This window comes from Chenopodium album, chromosome 1 (assembly GCF_948465745.1).
Source record: "Chenopodium album chromosome 1, dcCheAlbu1.1, whole genome shotgun sequence".
Lineage (NCBI taxonomy): Eukaryota > Viridiplantae > Streptophyta > Magnoliopsida > Caryophyllales > Amaranthaceae > Chenopodium > Chenopodium album.
Window position 1 is genome coordinate 1,444,472 of NC_137834.1, and position 20,474 is coordinate 1,464,945.

The 20,474-nt window shown below is 35.8% G+C and overlaps 1 protein-coding gene across 1 annotated transcript; it reads right to left on the minus strand.

The window, feature by feature from the left end:
- Window positions 1-12,643: 12,643 nt before the first annotated feature.
- Window positions 12,644-19,248, minus strand: LOC145639456 (uncharacterized). The gene is made up of 10 exons (XM_081690705.1): window positions 18,845-19,248; window positions 18,431-18,522; window positions 17,019-17,126; window positions 16,107-16,189; window positions 15,664-15,797; window positions 15,057-15,106; window positions 14,784-14,876; window positions 14,421-14,512; window positions 13,493-13,599; window positions 12,644-13,040 (listed from the first exon to the last, which is right to left on the minus strand). The coding sequence occupies exons 1-10, from the start codon at window positions 19,100-19,102 to the stop codon at window positions 12,999-13,001; spliced, it is 1,059 nt and encodes a 352-aa protein (XP_081546831.1). The 5' UTR covers window positions 19,103-19,248; the 3' UTR covers window positions 12,644-12,998.
- Between the last annotated feature and the right edge of the window lie 1,226 nt (window positions 19,249-20,474).

Here is a 20,474-nt window from a genome sequence, read left to right on the forward strand (position 1 = left end):
TTGGTGGGCTTTGGAAAATGACCCATAAAATGGCATGGGATTCCTCACATCGATTATACCAATTTCACTTAACCCACATCATTATCGATTAATCGTACCAATAAGTTTGAAATTTCATGGTTAGATCAATTATAGTTAATGTTTGAAATTTTGTGTTTTTGCACTCCAATTTCCTCAACAATCACATTTATTTCATAAATATTTCTAGTAAAATGCGAATTTTCCAAGTAATAAACAATTATCCAATGGGTACACACCAAGTGTAGTACCAAAAAACCAAACATATTTAATTTGAAAATTAGACCCGGTTTAGTCAAACGGACCCAAACTTGGGAACTTCAAATTTTTTTATATTTGACAAAAATCTATGCCCCTCGTTTGCAACCCTTTTTGTCTGTTACATGAACCCAAGCGTGCAACCGAGTTTAAATATTGGGTCAAACTCTTGAATTCCAAGCATTTCTATTATTGATCTCTATGTAATTCCATTGTCTCATGTTTATTATTTTATGTCCAAATTATATGTCCAAGTCCATTTCCTTTTTAATTAAACTCGGTTTGTCAAAGGAGTAACTCCATTCTTTTATATACTCCGTATTTTCACAAGTCGAAATAATTAATTGGTTAATATAATTACTTCCTATGTTCTTTTATGTCCAACTCATAATACTTCGTATCAGTTTACATAGGTGAGTGTGTGTAATATAAAATAAGGGGTCGTTTGGTTCACCCAAGGGAATCGGAATGGAATGAAGAAAGGTAATCAAAGAGAATGGAATGAAACCCATTCTTTTTAATATGTTGTTTGTTTTTAAAAAAAAACACCCAAGAATCACACCACCATAGCACCACCACGACACAACCGCAACACCTCCAATTTCAACCGTTATAGGTACCCACATCTTAGCCGCCGTCGCCGCCCTTCTTCGCCGCCACTCCCGTGCTCGAAAACCACCCCCCCCCCCCAATCTCCCATCACGCAAAAACCCTAAATAATCCTCCCTCTCCCCTCAAAACCGTCGACCGCCGTTATCCCCACCCTCGAAACCCTAGCTGCTAGGGTTTCGAGGGTGTGGGTAACGGCGGCCGACGGTTTTGAGGAGAGAGGGAGGGTTTTCGCGTGAGGGGAGAGGGAGGGTTTTCGCGTCAAGGCAAGGGAGGGGGGTGGAGAAGGACCGGTGATCTCCGGCGACGATAGGGGGGAGGAGTGACGATCTCCGGCGACAGATGAGGAGGGAGCAAGGTGGTCGAGGGAGATCGGTCCTTGGGCGGCGGCTGATGAGGAGGGGCGGCGGCGACGACGACGAGCAGCGATGACTGGGAGAGGCAGAGGTGGCTGGACGGTGGGGTAGGGAAGCAAGGTGGTGGTTGGTGTGAGGTTGGTGGTTGGTGTGAGGTTGGTGGTGGTGATGGGGGGAATGGGAATGCAAAGGGGGAGGGGGTGGGGAATGAGTGTAGAGGGAAAATGGGTGAACCCAAAAATAAAAAGGGGTAAAGGGAATGGGAAAATGTGGCAAACAAACAATAACAAAGGGAATGAAACCCTCTCATTCTCATTCCCTTTGTTTATTACCCCCAACCAAACGCCCCCTAAAGTAGAATAAAGTAAGGTCCTGCTATTTTAGATTGAGATTTGCTGAAATAAACTGAAACGATCTGAAAAGTTATACAGAGGAGTCCAAACGAACAACGCCTAAGAATGATAATGTTAAATGGTCGGTGCGGTGTAGTGTAAGAAAAAAATGAATAATAAAATAAAAGCTAATCAAGTGTGAGTAAGAGCAACTCCAAATATCTAATGGCAAGCTAATTGTCAAATTAGTTTTTCGTGCCACATAAATTTTAAGCTAATTGTCATTTTACCTACTTTAAGTTCTAATGGCTAGCTATTATATAACTATCTAAATGAATCTCAATTCCTTAATTAGTTTTTTTTTTAAATTTCATTTTATTTATTCTATTCTGATAAGTTTTTTCCCAAGCAAATTGCATTTTTTAGCTCTAATGATCAAGCCGGTACCTAAAGATTATTAAAAATTACAACCATCCCCTAGCTACAACAATTGGAATTACTCTAATTATTGTGGTTATAAAGGGATAAATGGTTAAGAGCCTAAGAGTGTAAATATTGGTGGACCATCTCAACCAAAAGCTTTAGCTGATGGTTGAGGTCCAAGAATATGTTTTATACTCTATAAGCTAGTACTTCCTCCGTTCTTTATTACTTGACCCGCTTTGACTTTTACACTATTCACCACTCCTCCTTTGACCGTCTTTTGTGAATAATATGTAAGGAAAAATATATTCATATGTGATCTTTTTGGATTTGTCTCAATAAGTACTATCATATTATATAACTTTTGAAATTTTTACTTATGGAGAATTTAAGTTATTGATCGTTAAAGTTTTGCATTGGCAAGCGTGATAAAAGAAACAGGTCAAGTAAAAAAGAACAGAGGAAGTATATCATAATAAATAAAGTGAGTAAAACAATTAATATTATATTATCAATGTATACATTTAACCATAAACTTTGATTTACTATTAAAGACATCAAAATTAAAAAATACTTTAAATATTCAAATATTAATCAAACATTGAACAATGAATCACCAAACCATTCAATGAATATACATATTTTGTTTGTGTTTTAGATTTCTAGACGTGTTAATAATAAACTACTTTATTGCTTAATATTTTTAGAATATCATAAGATTAAGGAGAATTTTTAAAAAAGGTAAAGAGAAGGATCTTGATCAACCCTCCTCCACGGCATTTATAGCCTAGAATTTGCGGGTTAAACACTTTAAAAGTAAGAGGAATCTCCGCCCTTTACGTGTCCCTAGTGAAATTGAAATTTTTTTAACTAAACTAAGCTTAACTTGATGGTATGAAAGGGTACGTATCGATTATACGTAGTACAACACATAAGTAATTAAGTATGGTTGTAAAACTTCACCTCCTCCATCGCAATAAAAAAACATTGAATATTAGTGAAATCCACTTCTTTTTTTTCTACTTTTTATTTGCGTTATATTAGCAAATCATTTATTGGGCCCACAAAATATGGAATGGGCTTCCGACTTCCTGTTAGAGCCCATCTTTGTTAAAGGTTCAACAATGTAAACCTTCCTGCCGGAAATAAGTACGCAATTGTGTCAACTAGAGTTGTTAATTCGGGTAAACGGATCAGCTTTGGGTCGGATAAGAGTGGGTCAGGTCAATTCAGATTAATTCCATAACCTATGCGGGTCGGGTTTGGGTTGGGTTATGCTTAAGTCGGGTCACGTCGGGTCATACTTATTATCGGGTTTGGGTCCGGTTAATAACAGGTCGGGTTACATTCGGGTTGGGTGAACAATAGGTCAGGTTTAATTCGGGTTTCACGGGTTAAAACTGGTTAGGGTAATTCTCGGGTTCGAGTCGAATTCGATTCTAGTAAATAATTTGCGGGTTAGAATTAGGTTAGGTCAGGTCATTCTCGGGTTTGAGTCGGGTTCGATTCAAGTCAATAATTTGCAGATTATAATCAGGTCGGGTCAATTTCAAGTCAGGTCATTCTCGGGTTTAAGTCGGGTTCGATTCAAGTAAATAATTTGCAAGTTATAATCAGGTTGGGTCATTTCCAAGTCGGGTCATTCTCGAATCCAAGTCAGGTTATGTTCAAGTCAATAATTAGCAGGTTACAATCAGGTCGAGTCATTTCCAAGTCAGGTCAAATTCGGGTTCAACTAACGATAAATAGATAATTATCATTTTTATCAAGCTAATTATTTCCTTTGACTATAATATATATGGCAATATACTAGGGAACTATAGTCTATAATTTAGGAAGATAATTATCTCCTTTGACCATACAACAAAAATATACATATTTAACTCTTAAATTTGAGGATAATGCTCCTTTCTTTTGCTGGCCTGGACCGACTTGGTCTCCCTACACAAAATGCTTTGATCAACAATAATAATAAGATGATCTAAATTGCATTTAAGGTGATTTGAAATCGGATCAGGAACAAATTAGGTTGAATTTAGGTCGTGTCAATAACAAATCGTGTTAATTTCAAGTCGGGTTAGTAACAGATCGGGTTGAATTTTTGGGTCGGGTAAGTAATAGGTTTGGTAAAATTCGGGTTGGGTCAATAACAAATCGGGTTGAATTTGGGTCAGGTTAATAACAATTCGGATTGATTTCGGGTCGGGTTTGTAATAGGTTGAGTTAAACTCGGGTCAGGTTACGAACGGGTCGGGTGGAATTCAGGTCAAGTTAGTAACAAGTCGGCTTAAATTCGGGTTTTGACGGGTTAGGGTCAATTTTGTTTTAAGTCGTATTTGGTGCAAGTTAATTAAATTGGTCATTGTAAACCGATAAATCAGTGCAAGTTGTAAACCGGTAAATTGGCCGTTTAACAGCAAATTGGATGGTTCCACACACCCAATTGGACTCCCATAGGGTATTAAGGACCATGGTAAACATTTCGCAAATTTTTATTTCAGGACAAAAAACAAAGTCAAAATATTCCAAAATTGAAGGCTAATATCCACGCTTTTTAAAAAATTTTGGAAGTTTCGGGGCACGGTGTCGAAAATCCCTGAGATTCTATGGGATATATCTCGAGGTCATATAATGCCGTTTGGAACCATATATGATCATTAATTGTTGTCATAAATGTTCGTAATAGGCTTGAATTAATGAAATCGGTGCAAGTTGTAAACCGGTAAATTGGTCGTTTAAAGGCAAATTGGATGGTTCCATCCACCCAATTGGACTCCCGGAGGGTATTAGGTACCATGGTAAACATTTCGGAAATTTTTATTTCCGGGCGAAAAAAAAGTCAAAAAATTCCAAAATTGAAGACTTAATATCCATGTTTTTTGAAAAATTTTGGAGGGTTCAGGGCCCAATGTAGAATAGTCTAGAAATTATAGAGGATACATCTCGGGGTCATATAATGCCGTTTGGAACCATATATGATCATTGTATGTTGTCATAAATGTTCGTAGTATGCTTGAGTTAATGAAATCCGTGGAAGTTGTAAACCGGTAAATTGGTCGTTTAAAAGCAAATTGGATGGTTCCACCAACCCAATTGGACTCCCAGAAGATATTAGGGACCATGGTAAATATTTCGGTAATTTTTATTTTCGGGCGAAAAAAGTCAACAAATTCCAAAATTGAAGACTAATATCCACACTTTTTGAGAATTTTGGAGGTTTCAAGGCCCAGTGTCGAAAAGTCTTGAAATTCTAGGGGATACATCTTGGGGACATATAATTCCGTTCGAAACCATATATGATCATTATTTGTTGTCATAAATGTTCGTGGTAGGCTCGAGTTAATGAAATCGGTGCAAGTTGTAAACCGGTAAATTGGTCGTTTAAAACCAAATTGGATGGTTCCACCCACCCAATGGGAATCCTAGACGGTATTAGGGATCATGGGAAACATTTCGTAAATTTTTATTTTCGAGCGAAAAAAGTCAAAATTTTCAAAATTGAAGTCTAAAATCCACGCTTTTTGAGAAATTTTGGAGGATTCGAGGCCCAGTGTCGAAAAGTCTTGAAATTCTAGGGGATACATCTCGGGGTCATATAATGCCATTTGGAACCATTTATTATCATTATATGTGGTCATAAATGTTCATAGTATGCTTGAGTAATTGAGTTAATGAAATCCGTGCAAGTTGTAAACCTATAAATTGGCCGTTTAAAGGCAAATTGGATGGTTTCACCAACCCAATTGGACTCCTGAAGGGTATTAGGGACCATGGTAAACATTTCAACAAATTTTATTTTCGAGCGAAAAAAATTTAAAAAATTCCAAAATTGTTGACTAATATCCACGCTTTTTGAGATATTTTTGAGGTTTCAGGACACGGTGTCAAAAATTCTTGAAATTCTGAAGGGTACATCTCAGGGTCATATAATGTCGATTGGAACCATATATGATCATTATTTGTTGTCATAAATGTTCATGGTAGGCTTGAGTTAATGAAATCGGTGCAAGTTGTAAACCGGTAAGTTGGTCGTTTAAATGCAAATTGGATGGTTCCACCCACCCAATGGGAATCCCGGACGATATTAGGGATCATGGTAAATATTTCTGCAATTTTTATTTGCGGGCAAAAAAAATTCAAATTTTCAAAATTGAAGGTTAATATCCACGCTTTTTGAGAAATTTTGGAGGATTCGGGGCCCGATGTCGAAAAGTCTTGAAATTCTAGGGGAGACATCTCAGGGTCATATAATTCTGTTTGGAACCATTTATGATCATTATATGTTCTCATAAAGGTTCGTGGTAGGCTTGATTTAATGAAATCGGTGTAAGTTGTAAACCGGTGAATTGGTCGTTTAAAGGCAAATTGGATAGTTCAACCCACCCAATTCGACTTCCGGAGGGTATTAGGGACCATGGTAAACAATTTGGCAATTTTTATTTCCGGGTGAAAAAAGGTCAAAAAATTCCAAAATTGAAGGCTTATATCCACGCTTTTTAAGAAATTTTGTAGGTTTCGGGGCACGGTGTTGAAAAGTTTTGAGATTTTAGGGAATAGATCTCAGGGTCATATAATGATGTTTGGAACCATATATGATCATTATATGTTGTCATAAATGTTCGTGGTAAGCTTGATTTAATGAAATTGGTGCAAGTTATATACTGGTAAATAGGCCGTTTAAAGGCATATTGGATGGTTTCACCCACCCAATTGGACTCCTGAAAGATATTAGTGACCGTGGTAAACATTTCGACAATTATTATTTCCGGGTGAAAAAAGTCTAAAAATTCCAAAAATAAAGGCTAAAACATCCACGCTTTTTGAGAAATTTTGGAGGTTTCTAGGCCCGATATCGAAAACACTTGAGATTATAGGGAATACATCTCGAGGTCATATAATGCCGTTTGGAACCATATATGATCATTATTTGTTGTCATAAATGTTCGTGGTAAGCTTGAGTTAATGAAATCGGTGCAAATTGTAAACCGGTAAATTGACCGTTTAAAGGCAAATTGGATGGTTCCACCCACCCAATTGGACTACCGGAGGGTATTAAGGAACATGGTAAACATTTCGGCAATTTTGATTTTCTGGCGAAAAAAAGTCAAAATTTCCAAAATTGAAGGCTAATGTCCACGCTTTTTGAGAAATTTTGGAGGTTTTGGGGCTCGGTGTCGCAAAGTCTTGAGATTTTAGGGAATTCATGTGGGGGTCATATAATGCCGTTTGGAACCATATATGATCATTATATGTTGTCATAGATGTTCGTGTTAGGTTTGAGTTAATGAAATCTGTGCAATTTGTAAACTAGTAAGTTAGTCGTTTAAAGGAAAATTGAATGGTTCCACCCATATAATTAGAGTGCCGGATGATATTAGGGACCATGCTATACATTTTGGCAATATTTGTTTCCGGGTGAAAAAAGTCAAAAAATTTCAAAATTGAAGGCTAATATCCTCGTTTTTTGAAAAATTTGGGTGGTTTTGGTGCCCAGTGTAGAACAGTCTTGATATTTTAGGGGATACATCTTGGGGTCATATATAATGTCGTTTGGAACCATATATGATCATCATATGTTGTCGTAAATGTTCGTAGTAGGCTTGAGTTAATGAAATCCGTGCAAGTTGTAAACCGGTAAATTGACCGTTGAAAGACCAATTGGACAGTTCCACCAATCCAATTGGAAACCTGGAGGGTATTAGGGACCATGGTAAACATTTCGGCAATTTTTAATTTCGGAAGAAAAAAAAAGTCAAAAAATTCCCAAATTGAAAGCTATATCCACGCTTTTTGAGAAATTTTGGAGGTTTCGAGGCCCGGTGTCGAAAAGTTTTGAAATTCTGGGGGATAGATCTCGGGGTCATATAATGTCGTTTTGAACCATATATGATCATTATTTGTTGTTATAAAAACGTTCGTGGTAGGCTTGAGTTAATGAAATCGGTGTAAGTTTTAAACCGATAAATTTGTTGTTAAAGGCAAATTGGATAGTTACACCCACCCAGTTGGACGCCCAGAGGGTATTTGGGACCATGGTACACATATCGGAAATTTTTATTTCTAGGCGAAAATAAGTCAAAAAAATTCAAAATTGAAGTCTAATATCCACGTTTTTTGAGAAATTTTGGAGGTTTTGGGGCCCTTTGCTGAAAAGCCTTATTATTTTAGGGAATACATATCAGGGTCATATAATGCTGTTTGGAACCATATATTATCATTATTTGTTGTCATAAATTTTCGTGGTAGGCTTGTGTTAATGAAATCGGTGCAAGTTGTAAACCGGTAAATTGGACGTTTAAAGGCAAATTGGATGGTTCCACCCACCTAATTAGACTCCCGGAGGTTATTAGGGACCATGGTAAAAAATTTGGCAATTTTTATTTTCAGGCGAAAAAAGTTAAAAAATTTCAAAATTGAAGTCTAATATCCACGTTTTTTGAGAAAATTTTGAGGTTTCGGAGCCCGGTGTTGAAAAGTCTTGAAATTTTAGGGAATAAATTTTGGGGTCATATAATGTCGTTTGGAAACATATATGATCAATATATGTTTCATAAATGTTTGTGGTAGGTTTGAGTTAATAAAATCGGTGTAAGTTGTAAACCGGTAAATTGGCCGTTTAAAGGCAAATCGTATGGTTCTACCCACCTAATTGGACTCCCGGAGGATATTAGGGACCATGATAAACAATTCGGCAATTTTTATTTTTGTGCGAAAAATTTCAAAAAATTCAAAAATTGTAGGCTAATATCCACGTTTTTTGAGAAATTTTGGAGGTTTCGAGGCCCGGTGTCGAAAAGCCTTTAGATTATAGGGGATACATCTCGGGGTCATATAATGTCGTTTGGAACCATATATGATCATTATATGTTGTCATAAATGTTTGTGGTAGACTTGAGTTAATAAAAATCGGCGCAAGTTGTAAACCGGTAAATTGGTCGTTTAAAGGCAAAATTGATGGTTCCACCCACCCAATTGGACTCCCGGAGGATATTAGAGACCATGTTAAAAAAATTCAAAATATCCACGCTTTTTAAGAAATTTTGAATGTTTCGGGGCCCGGTGTCAAAAAGCATTAAGATTTTAGGGGATATATCTTGGGGTCATATAATGCCGTTTGAAACCATATATGATCATTATATGTTGTCATAAATGTTTGTGGTAGGCGTGAGTTAATGAAATCGGTGCAAGTTGTAAACCGGTAAATTGGTCGTTTAAAGGCAAATTGGATGGTTTCACCAAGCCAATTGGAATTCTGGAGGGTATTAGGGACCATGGTAAACATTTAAGAAAAAAAATTTCCGGGTGAAAAAAAAAGTCAAAAAATTACAAAATTAAAGGCTAATATCCACGTTTTTTTAGAAATTTTGGAGGTTTCGGGTAAAGCTGTCAATTCGGGTAAACGGGTCGGGTTTGGGTCGGTAAAAGTGGGTCGGGTCAATTCGGATTAATTCCATAACCTATGCGGGTTCAGGTTTGCGTTAGTTCATGCTTGAGTCGGGTCACGTCGGGTCATACTTCTTATCGAGTTTGGGTCGGGTTAATAACAGGTGGGGTTATATTCGAGTCGAGTGAACAATAGGTCGGGTTTAATTCGGGTTTTCACGGGTTAAAAAGGGTTAGGGTAATTCTCGGGTACGAGACGGATTCGATTCAAGTCAATAATTTGCGGGTTATAATCAAGTCGGTCATTCTCGAGTTTGAGTCGGGTTTGATTCAAGTCAATAATTTGCGGGTTATAATCAGGTCGGGTCATTTTCAAGTCGGGTCATTCTCGGGTTTAAGTCGGGTTCGGTTCAAGTCAATAATTTGCGGGTTGTAATCAGGTTGGGTCATTTCCCAGTCGGGTCATTCTCGAATTCAAGTCGGGTTATGTTCAAGTCAATAATTTGCAGGTTACAATCAGGTCGTGTTATTTCCAAGTCAGGTTATATTCGGGTTCAACTAACTATAAATAGATAATTATCAATTTTATCAAGCTAATTATTTCCTTTGACTATAATATAAATGGCAATATACTAGGGAACTATAGTTTATAATTTAGAAAGATAATTATCTCCTTTGACCATACAACAAATATATATTATATTTAACTCTTAAATTTGAGGATGATGCTCCTTTCTTTTGTTGGCCTGGACCGACTTGGTCTCCCTAGACAAAATGCTTTGATCAACAATAATAAGGTAGTCTAAATTGCATTTAAGGTGATTTGAAATCGGGTCAGGAACAATTTGGGTTGAATTTAGGTCGGGTCAATAACAAGTCGTGTTGATTTCGAGTCGGGTTAGTAATAGATCGGGTTGAATTTTTGGGTCGGGTTAGTAATAAGTCTGGTAAAATTCGGGTTGAGTCAATAACAAGTTGGGTTGAATTTGGGTCAGGTCAATAACAAGTCGGGTTGATTTCGAATCGGGTTTGTAACATGTTGGGTTAAATTCGGGTTGGGTTAGGAACGGTTCGGGTTGAACTCAGGTCAGGTGATAGGCGTGTCGCGTACCTAACAAAAAAAACCTAACTATACCACTACTATGTAGACGGGCAAGCAAGGGTCGGATCCCAAGAGACTATGGTTCAACTAATTAAATAGACTCAAGCAATTACTAAGCAAGTAACTAAATCAAATGAATGAGAATCAATAACTAAATAACTAATTAAAACGATTAAATCGAAACAATATGACAAATCAATGCTAAAAACATCCAAGATCAAGCATCACCACGAATACAATTAATGCAATAGTCGTTCTACCCCTAACACATAATTTAATTGATTAAAGAGGAAAAGTAATCCATGAATAATACCAATGGTCTCTCCCGAGTTATCAATGGCTTCTCTAATCACAATCAAGCCTACTTCTGTGGAATCATGTAAATTAAAGACCTTAAGCACATTACTCTAACTTCCTAATCATCCATTCAACTACTCCCGTGATGAACTTTAAACCCTTAATTGATTTATTCAAATCCGTCAAAACCCAACTCCCGTTGCGATTAAAACAAAGGATTAATAACAATACCAATTATCCCTAATCTAGTATTGGCATAAGCACAATCAATTAAGCATATCAATTACAATTATTATCAGAGAATTTAAAGAATTAAATCATGCATTAATCATATTCGGGTTCCGCTAGATCTTGGAATAAAGAAACTACTCACACATATTAATGAAAGCAAAAACAATAATCAATGAAGAAAACATGATTAATAAGTAATTTAAAGTAAAAGAAGAAATAAAGATGAATACCAATTGCTTGAATGAAGAAAAGTACCAATTGTTGATGAATAAAGATTAAAACTTGAAAGTGAGATGTAATTTAGATCTAGAGATAATATTAGGGTTCTAATGAAGGTTTAAAAGCTAGAAAATAATAACTAAGTATGTTAAGTCGGGGTTTACAAAGGGTATTTATATCCCTTAATTAAGAAAACCCGAAAATAGTGAAAATATGCTTCGCGAAACTCCGCCCGGTCAGACCGGGCAAGGCTGTCCGGTCGGGCGCGAGAAACAAAGTCGGCTTGCGCTTCTTCATCTAGCTTCCTCATGTAATACCTCGTCTGCCCGGGCTGCCCGGGCAAGGCTGCCCGGTCCGGGCGGACGGAAGTTGAGTTCTTCATATTCTCCGCATTTCTCTTCCTTCCTTCGCCCTGGCTGCCAGGGCAATGTTTCCCTCCAGGGCGGACACGGGTATCATCACTCTTCCATCTTAACAAACTCTCGTGACCGACCATCCAAATTAGTCTCGTTCATCCTGAAATACATCAAAAACAACGAAACTACCCATAAAAGCACAACATGATCACAACCAAAACAAAACAAGCTAAAATAAGCTATTTACAATTAATCTAAGCTTGAAAACTACCTAAATGAACTCTAAAAACACGCTCAATATACGACTTATCATCAGGTTAGTAACAAGTCGGGTTAAATTCGTGTTTTGACGGGTTAAAACGGGTTTGGGTCGATTTCGGTTCAAGTCAAGTTTGGTTCAGGTCAATAATTTACGAGTTACATTGGGTCGGGTCATCTCCAGGTCACTTCATGTTCGGCTTCGGGTCTCACATACTCGGGTCAAGTCGAGTCTAGGGCTGATTTCAGGTCGGGTTTGGCTCACCATTTTTTCGGGTTCAAATGAGTTCGTCAATAATCGGGTTTGAGTCAGTATTTCGGGTCGGGTCAAATTTTGACAGCTCTAGTGTCAACCAAAAACTCATTGTCTATATCCATTGAAAAGGAATTAGTGGTATGTTCTAAGAGTAGAAGCTGATTATGGGGTAATTTCAACTTTTAACATACTCCCCTCCTATTTGCACTTGTGCTCGGCCCGTACGTAAAAATTATCAAATACCCAAGTAAATAAATTGTAGTTTTAAATAAAATTTGGCAAATGACAAGAATGAATTGTGTATACATGCAAAGTATTTAATCAACTTGATAAACACCAAAGGTTGGAGCAAACATGAAATATAAACCACTACTTCAATCGATCCGCATGTTGGAAATTTCGATCTGAAGGGCCAGCATGGCAGCATATGCTTAAGCAAGTAAACAGTGGTTAGTCTTTTTTTTTTTTTTTTTTTTTTTTTTTTTTTTTTTTTTTTTTTTTTTTTTGACAAAGAACAGTGGTTAGTTATGAATGAAACAAATAGGTCAAATATCAACTCTGACCAAAGTTCATAAACACCGTCTCATAAAACAATAATATTGTACAATTAGGGCAATATCTGACTTATTAGGCCGCCAACATGAAATTTTCATGTACACCTGACTTATTAGCAGTATATACTTGTCCATTTACAGGTCTTGGCTTGAAAAAATAGTAGGCTGCCAATTAGATTCGCAACATAGCAAGAACTAAGCACAAGTACAAGACATGCACTTCACCTAAGTACGAAAGTCAAATGACCAAAGAAATGTAAGACCTAAGAAATTCAGGTAACCAAGATTGAGGTAGGATTGGCGTGAAAGTAGCGGTGTTGCACACCTGTTTCCCTACTGTATTTCCTTACTGAGACTGCAAAAGTTCTTTGATATCATAGCCTTGGAGCTGCAAAGAATTAAATATAAAAAAAAAAAATATTATGACATGGGAATGGAAAATATTAAAGATCCAAGACAAAGAGGTGTTCCCATAATATCATTGCCCCAGTGATTTACATATTTGACCAATGACTTGCGAGTTTAACAAATGTTGTTCCATTCAACAGAAAATGCAGAAGATTCTTCACAGATACTACTTCAAAGAATACTACATTTTCCCTATGAATGACTACAGATCCACGCTCTACTGTACAGGACATAAATTTAGTGATTCTGTGAAGTGATAAAAAATGACAAAGCACAACTTTTTTTACTAGAGATAAACTACCTATGACAGTCTCTGAGGATATACTAAAATCAATAGCACCACAATGGGTAATTTATTATAAACATGAGCCCTTTTTTTTCAGTCGAACCCATCAACCAACCATAAAGCAAGAAAAGGCATGCAAAATGTACCTGAAGAAATGTAAGGAGCAAGATAACACCAGAATTCCAGAGCGAATGAATGGTGATGGGAGTCAGCAAATTGCGAGTTTGAGCATATGATAATCCCAAAGCAGTACCTGCAAAAATATGCAAACTTGAGATATATATTTCTCACTTGAGTAAAATTCAGCATCTCGATATAATTGAAGTTCTAGATGAATAGAGCAAAAAGGAGGCCATTACAAAAACTTGTTTATGCAATTAGTCGTGACTGATTTTTCCCCCATAGTCTCTAATCTACCCCAAGATTTGGCTATTCAGCATTTATTTTTCTTTTTATCAAAAAGCAACATCAATAAACATAAAGGACATCCTATTTGATTACCTAGAACACTATATATGTGAATATATATGAACTGAGAACATCCGTGGCACACCAATTTAAAGCAACGCAGGAACTGAAAAATTATTGCTACAAAATTCAGAAAAACTGAAGGACTGCAATCTTTCATTTAATACACAGGAACCTTTTCTCCACAATACTAGGTACAGGTACAAATTGTAAAGGATTATGATGACTTTCCATTATTAGTTACTGTTTATAGTTTGTGTAATCCCTTACCATTATTAGTTACTGTTTATAGTTTGTGTAATCCCTTAATTTACTCATTTAGGTTGATAGTCAAATTATATCCCCAACTCTTAGCTATTGTACCTAGTCAAATGTAAGTAGTCGTATTTTATTGCGTACTCATGTACTATAGACACTCATAGAGTCACATCAATATATTAAGCTTTCTCTCATTCTCTCTCAGCTTTCCAACATATGGCATCATCTGAATCAATTACTTTAGAGCATAAACCACATTCAAAAACCATGGATCTCACAACATATGACTATAGTTTGTTCAATGACACGAGTAACCATAGAAAAAAATTGAGATAAGATGGGACATACCAAGCACAAACAATTGGGGAAATTCACCAGGAGTCAAATGAGCAAGTGCAAATACAGCAGCACTAATTACCACAGCTACCGGGGTTGGGATCCTGTAGCCAGTTAAAAATTATAAAAAAGAAGATTATTTGACAGCTTCCTATATAAACAAGATAGAAATAAAAGCAAAAACCATCCTCGTTTGTTTTATTCTTGTAACGGGGCAAGGAGCCATTACATACTCACTTTATCAATTTAAGCGTAAATATCAAATATGCAGCATAAGTGCTAAAACAAATTATTCCAGCCACACATATCCAAAAAAAGAATAGAATTATTGAGTACTAAAGAAGCTGGAAGTCTAGAGAAATTAGTCCAGCATACCATTTTGTCATGGCTACCATAAAAAATCCTCTAAATACAGTTTCTTCAAGCAGTGGAGCAAGAAAGCCAGTGACTCCCAACAAGCAGACTGTGCTGAAAACAATTGGGGAAAAAATAATAAATTAATGAAAAGGCAATAAATCAGATGTTCAAAAGTCAAGGATCTAAAACACAGATTTTGTGCCAATTAGACCATCCAGAAGTACAGCACTCCTGAATCATCATCACATAGTACAAGAGAAATATGATTAAGGTGCATTTTCTGAAAGTTACCTAACTTCTGACGATCCAATCAATGGCAACAAGCGAACCAGAGCATCAGTCTGAAAAAAGAACGTAAATTGGTAAGCATTCCTAAAACGATCAGAGTTATAACAACTATAAAAATCACGAAAAATATAATGAAGTCTCAAAATAATAAAGAAAAGCATCCAGCTTCCGGTAGGGTTATAACAGAAGGAACTATTGTGCAACATGAAAGCATGCGCCCCTTGCTTACCTAATCATTATATAAGGTCATACAAAAGTCTATAATTAAGCAATCATGAATGCAACAAAAAAAAAAATGCTAAGTATAACATACAAGAAAGATTAAATAATAAGAACAAAGGTAAAAAAAAATTATATACATAAGCATTTCAGTTAGTTTGCAAATACAAATACTACTTCTATCCCAATGTGTCTAAGTTAACATTTTGATCAGCCTTACGAATCTTTGAAATAATGATTAAATTAGCATCTTAAAGACCATGAGAAGTTCAATGAAACAAATATAGTTTGATGAATGGAGAACAAATAAAGTAGCACTTCACTTCGCACTTCAGGTGAGACAAAAAATTTAGAAATTACAGCAATATACAACATAGCATATAATTCTAACCTCTCTTTGTGGGTTCTCACCACTAAAGAAGGACAGAGCTACTCCTGTCAATGCAATGGCTCCAAGAGCCCCAGCAAACCCAATCCCAGCCCATAACAGCCATCCTTTTTGTAGATTGAACGGTTCTCTCAAATCTGACAGCATTCATTCACACAAAACTCTGAGTCTGACAGATACCAGAATATTATGATCTCATTCCAAATTAAAGCATCATTTCAAAAATCAGTGAAACAGAGTCTTAATCTAGAACATATATTCGAAGAAAACAGAATCCAGAAAAAGAAATTCTTATTTAAATATTTTAATCAATAAAGCTTTCATAAAAAAAAAAAACAAAAATCAATAAAGAAGTTTTTGTAGATCCAAGGAATAATCTTAGTGGTTAGATTCACTAGAGCCGACTAGAATTTGTAGATGCCAAAGAAAGAAATTAAAAAGAATACCATATCGATAGAGGTCATCAGGAAGTGGCTGAAAGGACTTGGTAAGACTGAAAAGGACTCCTAAAACAGCTGCTGTAGTTATGCTGCACAATAAGAAATGTCCTATATGTTAAAACATTGGTGCAATTGAATTCTGAGATCACAAAGAGAAACCAAAACTAGAATCAACGGAAGTTCACCAAATGCTTTTTTCAACCACAGGGTTTTCAACTTCTTTTCTCACCTAACTTTAATGTCTCAAGTCTCGACCTCACAAGGATCTAACAACTTGAATTTGAAATGGTGTAGGTATGACATCAAATTCATAAACAAAGCCATGCATTTATTTGCTATCTACACTTTCCAAGACCTACATATTAGTACAATAGTACCTGTGCAAAACTATTAAATCCGATCCGCATCCAATCCGATATTTTGGATATCCGATCCGAGTTTTCATTTCGGATTGGATATCCGAACCAAAAAGGCAGATATCGAATGCGGATTCAGATATTAATTTCCAAACATTCAGATTGGATCCCAGAATTTATTTGATCTATTCATTGGCAACTTGATCTATTTTAAGATATTACTTAGCTTACTTTAAACTCTAATTCAAATGTTTTATTATTAAATATCCTTAATTGCGTTATTAGGCCATAACTTGAAATTGTAATGTAATGATGTGACTTTTCAGTAAGTAATGCACTATAGCAGCAACTGAAGACCTTCAGTTGAAGTTTATTGGTTCATATTTTCCTGCTAGATTTCTAGAATTGTAGCAATATGCTAAATGCTCAATAGAATAATGCTATACAGCTAATCATGGTTTTATGTTAAACAGACAAGGTCAACATAATATCGGTAGCAGAATACATGATACAAAGTTACTAACAGTAATATATATTCAATGATATATTTTCAAATTCTTACCCTTGATCCAGAAACAGTAGTTCTGCCTTTTCATCTAACGTCAAATCCCCAAAGTTAAATCCAAGATATGGCAATGCTTGAGCCTCTATCAAACCTGTTACCACAAAACTGCCTAAAATCACATCAGTTACACATTCACGTAAGATATTGTAGTAAATGAATGGTGAAATTCCACTGGATGCACAAGTGCTTTTTTAAAAAAAATTATTATTTGATAAGTAAAAATTTTTAGGAGAACTACACAGAATAAAGTACAAAAAGAGGATAATATGTCCTCAAGTAACTGAAAAATCCCCAACTACAATAGCCCAATATCTTTGGTTTTCCCAGCAAAATATATTGGGAGAGCCCCAACAGGCCTTAGCCCACAAAGAAGCTAAACAATCTGACTTTACGCCACAAAATATCACATGTGACAGCCTTGTTATAGAAAATATATCGATTCCACCTTGGTCAGTCCACAAAATAGCCATGCATATATGCAGCGTGATTAACTGCCACTCTTACTAAAATAAAATTGACCCCAAATTCTCAAACAATGGGATTTTACATTTTACATAAATGATGTGGATATATGAAATTGACATTCGGAGATCTACTTTAAACAGATTTCTGATAGAAACATCATTTCAATCACAAACCAGCCTAGGCTTTATCAATTGTATTTCAACTCTATTCTTTCTATTTAAAAAGGTCAATAACAATACAGAAAATTCCATTTTTGCTCCAAAATTAAATACTATCGTTGTCCTTACACCGGAATAACTAATGACTATCAGTCTTTCTGTTCTCTTCTTCTTCTTGTCAACATTATCTGTCATTCTGTCCACAAGAGTATCAAGATTTTGGCCACATTTTGTAATAAAGAACCTTTCTAAGTGTATTTCACATAATCACAGTTTCTAATTTCCGCAGTAGTTGTTCCTTTACTCAATGTGCCCCCTCCAAGCAATTTGCATTAAGAATGGCAATGAAATGGCATAGATTCCAACACTCCATTACACCTCCTCAACAAAACACACACACACACACACCCAAAAAAAAAAAAAAAAAAACATTCAGCCAAAAGAGACTACCATGTAACTCCATAATATATTGATCTAAACACATGGACACATGGAAACAAACACCGGTCCAAATAGATACATCATCACCATTCACCTATCAACGTATGCGGTTGAGTCAAAGTAGCCTAGTGCCTTGATTCAATGATCTACTAAATAACTTCCTTTCCAAAACCACTAATACCTTTGTCATCTAATTATCTCTTTCTCATGACATCCTCCTATTCCTACTAAAAGTGCATTTCTCCTCCACCACACCCCACTCCCAAAAAATAAAACAGCACCCACATCACAGAATATTTCATAGATCAAAATTTTAAAGGGCGTGAAGAAATGGGGAAAAACAACCTTATTCCACAAGCAAGCGACGTAAGCGAAACCGTTTGCCATGGCCAAGGCACATCCCAACGCTTCAAAATTGGCCAGTCCAATCCACCTCCCTGCATAACAACAACAATTACTAAAATTTTACTACAATGCCAAACTATCTAACCACATACACACCTCAAATAAGATTTCAATCCCACAACCAATCAAATTCGACATCGTCCGAGGTTATATACTTACATGCACATTCAAGAACACTTAAATAATCAATCAATATATCCCACCAATTAAACAAACAACTCCCAAACCCAGAAACAGAAACAACCCCACCAAATTCCTCAAAATTTTATCATACATAATCCAAAAATTAAACAATTGAAACAATAATCAATGAGGGATAAACTAATAATCAATATTTAATTAGGGTATTGATACCTTTGGTTGAGGATTGCCGTTTTGGGAATTGTAAGAGCAAGAAACTGATAGCAAACGTGATGAAGAACCCAGCTTTGATCTTCCATTAACAGTGAATTTGGGAAGTAAGAAGCTCTGAGGAGGATATGGATAAAGGGTGTGAAAATGGCGGTTAATAGAAAAGGGGGTGCATAGTTTTGGTCGGATTATGGAAGAAGTTGAGTTTAGATTGGATGAGAAATTGCAGGAAAAAGCAGAAGTTAATGGGGTTGACGCCATTAATGGTGGAAAGTGGAGGAGAAATTGATATGGAAGAAGAGTGGATGGCTGATGAGTGATGAATCAACTGGTGATGACTCTGGATTTGAAGTGCAAAAGGAAGGAAGATAAGGAAAGAATATACCAACTAGGCAACTAGTACTTCCTACGAAGTACTCTAAAGAATCGTGAGAGTTGTAAATCAGCGGAGCCAAGTTGAGCTGAGCCGACCCGAGTTTTACCGTGTTTTGATTCAATCTCATTTAGCTTAGCCATATCTGAATATGATTCCACACTTTCAAATGAGCTAAAAAATCTATTCAAAGCTCGATTCATTTAGAGCATTATAGTGTTCGCAAATTGTGTGTGGATGGATCGTTTGTTAAAGAGTGTTTTTAATGAACGAACTAATTTCTAAACGAGCTTCTATAATAAATGAGTTTTGTACTTTTGACATTTAAAAATCTTAAAACTCGCATGGTAATTAAATCTTAATTATAAAATTTAACATGAATTAATATTAGGTTGTGGATAAGTTAATAATTTATAAAATAATCAATTTATATCAAAGCTTTCACGTAAAAGCACTATATATGCGCCTTTGAGATATCATATTTTATCACATAAAACGCGTAGCTCATGAATATAAATAAACGAGTATTTCACTAACATTAATAAATGAGTTGTTCATGAACTTATTTGAACGAGTATACCTATATTCGTGTCCAAGCTCATATATTAAATGAGTTTAAAAATTTGTTCAAGCTCGACTCATGTATTAAATAAACAAATATGAATGAGTTTCGACCAAGCTCAAAATCCGAGTAGTTTATTGATCGGCTTCAATTCATTGACACCCCTAGTTAGACGGTCTCTCTAAAAATGTTGTATACTCCAAGTGTGTGATAGATCTACCACCTTCTACGATAGTGCAATCAAGATCAATTTAATGATCATATGGCTATAATAAACTAAAGGAACCCTTTGTTTGATTTACTTGTATGCATTTGTTAAATTTAATTTAGACTTCATTTGTAAACTTTGGGCCTGTTTTGATTGGCTGAACTGAACCGAACTTATTGGAACTGAAATGAACTGAATTGAATATATTATAAGAAACAGAAATTAAGAACTGAAATGAATTGAACTTATTGGAGTTGAACTAAACTGAAAATAAGCTGAAAAGAACAAGCCCTTCATATACTAGTTTTTTTTAAAGATGATTTTAGATAAGATTATATGCATCCCAGTATTTAACAAATAAATCTCTCTCATATCATATAGGCTCTTTTTATTTATTTTCTTTATCTCTTTCTACTCCAACATTGCTTAGGAGACCATAATATCAAAAGTGATGCATTTTAAAAACGGAGGAAGTAAAAAATATATTAAA